Source organism: Scyliorhinus torazame, chromosome 9, assembly GCF_047496885.1.
Source record: "Scyliorhinus torazame isolate Kashiwa2021f chromosome 9, sScyTor2.1, whole genome shotgun sequence".
Taxonomy (NCBI): domain Eukaryota; kingdom Metazoa; phylum Chordata; class Chondrichthyes; order Carcharhiniformes; family Scyliorhinidae; genus Scyliorhinus; species Scyliorhinus torazame.
In genome coordinates, this window is record NC_092715.1 from 142,336,357 (window position 1) to 142,342,356 (window position 6,000).

The following is a 6,000-nucleotide window of genomic DNA, read 5'->3' on the forward strand; positions in this document are numbered from 1 at the left end:
GGCACGGACCCCCTCCCCAACCCCCAACCTCCACCCCGGCACGGACCCCCTCCCCAACCTCCACCCCAGCACGGACCACCTCCCCAACCCCCAACCTCCACCCCGGCACGGACCCCCTCCCCAACCTCCACCCCAGCACGGACCCCCCCCCAACCCCCAACCTCCATCCCGGCACGGACCCCCCCTCCCCAACCTCCACCCCGGCACGGACCCCCTCCCCAACCTCCACCCCGGCACGGACCCCCCCCCCAACCTCCACCCCGGCACGGACCCCCTCCCCAACCTCCACCCCGGCACGGACCCCCTCCCCAACCTCCACCCCAGCACGGACCCCCCCCCCAACCCCCAACCTCCATCCCGGCACGGACCCCCCCCCCCCAACCTCCACCCCGGCACGGACCCCCCCCCCCAACCTCCACCCCGGCACGGACCCCCTCCCCAACCCCCAACCTCCACCCCAGCACGGACCCCCTCCCCAACCTCCACCCCAGCACGGACCCCCCCCAACCCCCAACCTCCATCCCGGCACGGACCCCCTCGCCAACCTCCACCCTGGCACGGACCCCCCCCCCCAACCTCCACCCCGGCATGGACCCCCTCCCCAACCCCCAACCTCCACCCCGGCACGGACCCCCTCCCCAACCTCCACCCTGCACGGACCCCCCCCCCAACCCCCAACCTCCATCCCGGCACGGACCCCCTCCCCAACCTCCATCCCGGCACGGACCCCCCCTCCCAACCTCCACCCCAGCACGGACCCCCCCCCAACCCCCAACCTCCATCCCGGCACGGACCCCCTCCCCAACCTCCATCCCGGCACGGACCCCCCCTCCCAACCTCCACCCCGGCACGGACCCCCTCCCCAACCTCCACCCCGGCACGGACCCCACCCCCCAACCTCCACCCCGGCACGGACCCCCTCCCCAACCTCCACCCCGGCACGGACCCCCTCCCCAACCTCCACCCCAGCACGGACCCCCCCCCAACCCCCAACCTCCATCCCGGCACGGACCCCCTCCCCAACCTCCATCCCGGCACGGACCCCCCCTCCCCAACCTCCACCCCAGCACGGACCCCCCCCCAACCCCCAACCTCCATCCCGGCACGGACCCCCTCCCCAACCTCCATCCCGGCACGGACCCCCCCTCCCCAACCTCCACCCCGGCACGGACCCCCTCCCCAACCTCCACCCCGGCACGGACCCCACCCCCCAACCTCCACCCCGGCACGGACCCCCTCCCCAACCTCCACCCCGGCACGGACCCCCCCCCCAACCTCCACCCCGGCACGGACTCCCTCCCGGCACTCCCCCGGAGCCCAACCTACTCTAACCACCCCCCCCTCCCCCCCCCCCCCCCCCCCCCGCCGCACACACACACACACACAAGCCGAGACACACCTCTCCTCACGCAATCAGTCTGCGGCCACGCCATTTCCTGCCCAGAGCCAACCCCCCAGGCCGTCACTCACCTCCTCGCTGGTCGGCGTGAGCCTGGAGCACCGGGTCACGCCGATGAAAAGGAGGTTTGATTCACGTCGACGTGAACGGTCATCACGTCGACGGGACTTCGGCCCATCCGGAAGGGAGAATATCGGCAGGCCGAAAATCGGCTGCCTTGCGCAGACCCGTGACATTCTCCGCGGTAGCGGCGACATTAACGCCCCGCCGACTTATCTCCCTTCGGAGACTTCGGCGGGGGCGGGGGCGGGATTCACGGCGGCCAACGGCCATTCTCCGACCCGGCGGGGGGTCGGAGAATGACGCCCCAGATTCCAAATCAACAGGATTTTTGCCATATTCTCAAAGTCCATATAGATTCCAACCCAATTGAGGATTCAGAGAAAGTTTCCTTTGCCTGTTCCATTTCTATCCAGCAACTGTTTGGGATTATGTCTTCAGGTGCATCTAGATTTCCATGGGAATTCCACCAAATAGATTCTTGATATGTTCAGTGGCACTTACATCTGCTTACAGCAGGCATTGGATCATTGGGCTGCCTCTTAATAATGAATTGACTCAGTATTTGAGTTACGGTGGAATGAAAGCACAATGTAGAAGTTTAAATCTCTGGGATATCATTTCTTTAGGTTTGCAGCACATAGCCTCTGATACTGATATTAAAATTGATGCATTAGTCATAAAACTACGCATTATCACAATTAGCTTTATTATTGTAATCAACCCACACAATTCAAATGTACAATTTTCCATTTATAAACATTTCTGATCTCCACTGCCTTAATCGTTCATTCCATCTTCTCTACATTCAAGGGAAGGGTTATGAGGGGCAGACAGCAAAGTGGAGTTGAGACCACAACCAGATCAGCCAACATTATATTGAATGGTGGCACAGGCTTGTAGGGATGAGTGGCCTACTGTAGCTTCTAAGTTCTACATTCCTATGTTTCCTATCCTATTTTAATAACTCAGAATATCTGTAATGATTTGTCTGACTGGATTTGTGCTGCTTCCTGCTGTCTATCTGAACTGGAAATTTTAATTGCCTTTGTTTCCAATTTTCTTCATGGTCCATTTCCTATTCATGCTGTCCCTTCCTTGACTTCTGTCTCCATTTCTGAGGAAAGGATATCAACTGATATTCACCATAAGTCATGGACTCCAACAGCTACCTTGACTACTTTTCCACAAACATTGCTTCCTGTATGGACTCCATTCCGTTCTCCGAGTTTCTCCAATTATGACATACCTGTTCAGATGCCGCAACCTTCCATACCAGCACTTTCAATTTATCTTTTTTCCTCAACCGAGGATTTCCTCCATCATCTTTGACAGGACCCTCAACTATGTCTGATCTATTTTAAGCACAATGCTCTCAGCTCTTCCCTTCTCTTTTGAGTTCCTGACTTGTGCTTTGTAGATGGTGGACAGGCATTGGGAAATTACTTGGAACAGAAATCTCAGCCTTTGACCTGCTCTTGTAGCCACTGTATTTATGTGGCTGGTCCAGTTCAGTTTCTGGTCAATGATAGCCTCCAGGATGTTGATGATACAGGATTCAGAAATGATCACCTCTTGATGGAGGTGATCATTCTCTGGCACTTGTGTGACATGTATTGCCACTTACTGGCTGAATGTTATTCAGATCCTGCTTAGGGCAGATATTGACTGCTTCATTGTCTGAGGAGTTACAAATTATCAGCAAGCATCCCTATTTTTGACCTTGAGATAGAGGGAAGGTCTTTGATGAAGTTTCTGAAGATGGTTGGGCCTAGGATGTTACAATGAGGAACTCCTGTAGCAATGTATACACATTTGCAGGTTCTCTATATGCGACCTAAAAGAGCTTGACTGGAAGTGTCAAAAGCAGAAACGTATCTGTTCCTTAACATGGACAACTCTACTTCTAGTAGATGCCAACCTCAGAGGATCTGCTTATTCACATACTGGAGCTGGTATTCTACCAATGATGTAACTTTTTTAATACCATTAATTACAAACAAAACAAAGAACACAGTAGCAGGCAATCGGCTAAGCCTGCCAATGAAGAACATAATGAGGCTGGGAACTTCAGTCCATCCATTGACCGTGCTGTCAATAAATGTCAATACATTATATTGCACTTTGCTTAATTTTGCAAAACACATTGCATAGGCATAGCTTTTTATTCTGAAGAAGTCATGTCAGACTCAAAACATTAACTCTGCTTTTCTCTCTGCACAAATGCTACTAGACCTGCTGAGTTTTTTCAGCACTTTCTGTTTTTATTTCAGATCCTCAGCATCTGCAGTATTTTGCTTTTACACGGAAATAGCTATTTGATGACAATCAGTATAGGTCTAATAATTTAATTTTAACATTTAATTTAAGCAGAATTGGAAACTTTGAAGATGGGTTAACTACGGAATCCTCAATCAACAGTGATAGCTACTCCAAGATGATAAGTTGAATTTTCAGATCTCACTGAGGTTGGGAACAGAGGATGTGGGGTCCATAAATATTGACACGTCAGGTTGAGAACCAGTCACACCACCAGCAATATTCACCCGGTGACCCGTAGGGGGAAATGCAGAACAGTGATCCCACCTGCTTCCCGATTGGGGCAAATTAAACTAGATAAACAGCTCAATTAGAGCTTGTTGGAGATATAAGTATGAATATGCTGCCCGTTGCTGATTACCTGAATGGAGGTGGGTACAGTGTGGGATGCTAACTCAAAAGATTGCTGGACACATATAGCATACAAGAAAATAATGGTTGATTCAATTAAATGCAAAGTCTATCAATTTTATCAGCTATGGGTTTAGCAACATATAAAATCCTGATGGGACTGAACAGGTTAGATGCAGGAAGAATGTTCCCGATGTTGGGGATGCCCAGAACTAGGGGTCACAGCCTAAGAATAAGGGGTAAGGCGTTCAGGACTGAGATGAGGAAGAACTTCTTCTCTCAGAAAGTTGTGAACTTGTGAAATTCTCTACCACAGGAAGTTGTTGGGGCCGGTTCATTGGATATATTCAAGAGGGAGCTGGACGTGGGCCTTACTGCGAAAGGGATCAAAGGGGTATGGAGAGAAAGCGGGAGTGGGATACTGAATTTGCATGATCAGAAAGATCATTTTGAATGGTGGTGCAGGCTCAACAGGCCGAATGGTCTAATCCTGCACCTATTTTCTATGTTTATATGTTTCTATGAATATTCAGCAAAATTATGAATAAATGAGCGCAGTTATTGATTAAAAATCTATTTTAGCTACCATGTTTTCACAATTTTCTTTCACTTCATGTGTCCAATAATTAATTCAGGGAATGGCATTTGAGATAAACCATTTTTCTTTTTTCTTTATGTTGAATGGGCAAAACATAGATAAAGTAGTGATTGAGAAACAACCTGCCATCACCAATGGAGTGACAAAAGCAAACGGAAAATACGGAAAAGAAATGACGCTGGCACCACCCCCTCTGAAAATGGTAGTAACAAAACCACCAAACCCTAGACAAGCATCACACCTGCCGGGAAAACAAAGATCTGGAACCCCAGGTCAAGGTCCACGGAGACCTCCTCCTGGTCAACCAAAACGTTGAGCTTTAAGCAAAAAATATCACCATTTTTCAAATCTATTTTGTGCTGTCAGTATGGAATTGTTGTTAAGAATTTCTGATCAAAGATAGACATCATTCTGGACAACTTTTTACCAAACTCATCAATGGATTTATCATGTTCTATAAGCAAAGCTCCCCTTTAATAGTCTTAAGTTTGATAAATACTTTTTTCTTAAGCATGGAGGTTTCTTATCCTGTTTGAAATCATTATGAATCATTTAGGTACTGGTTTTGAAATAAACTGAATGTAAAATTGAGTTGACTGATGGAAACAAATTAACAGCACGTTAGAAATCTGAGACGTTGAAGTTGGTTCTAAATTGATGGTCATTAAGAATGTTAAATTAAAGCACAAAGGATTTATTGGAATTTTGGATCTTATATTTATTTATTAGTGATTTAATGCAGGTGCATCATAAATCATGCCAACAGTAATTGTATAGTTGCTATGCCTATTTATTTATTGTGTCACTGAAAAATAAAGCCTGTTAAAATCTGTGGCAATATGCCAAGGAATATTTGGAATACCTACTTCAGAAGTAAAATCACAATTTAATATTATGTTAATGTGAATATGATGGGAAGTCTAATATATTGGTTTTGAAAATAATCTCCCACCATAGCTTTGAGAAGAGACCAGCAGAACCCCTGGAGTGAGCGTGTAAGATAAGTTTATCTGCAAGTCCCAACCGTCTTCAATGTTACAGCTTGAGAAAGCCCATGGAAAACTTGGACCCTTACAGGCAATAATTGGTACAACCTAAAGCAGAATTTGTAGGAACAATGAAAACATTGGAAAGTGAAACATAGAAACAGAGAAAATAGGTGCAGAAGTAGGCCATTCAGCCCTTCGAGCCTGCAACACCATTCAATACGATCTTGGCTGATCATGCAAATTCAGTATGCCACTCACTCCCGCCTTCTCTCCCTGCTCCTTGA

General features: G+C 49.0%; 1 protein-coding gene across 1 annotated transcript in view; it reads left to right on the forward strand.

The window, feature by feature from the left end:
- LOC140430124 (transmembrane channel-like protein 2-B) overlaps positions 1–5,430 on the forward strand; it is a 187,363-nt gene extending 181,933 nt beyond the window's left edge. Inside the window, exon 20 of the mRNA XM_072517637.1 lies at positions 4,826–5,430. Within this exon, the coding sequence (XP_072373738.1) occupies positions 4,826–5,043 (218 nt within the window). The 3' untranslated portion in view covers positions 5,044–5,430. The remainder of the gene's footprint in view (positions 1–4,825) is intronic.
- Positions 5,431–6,000: the final 570 nt, after the last annotated feature.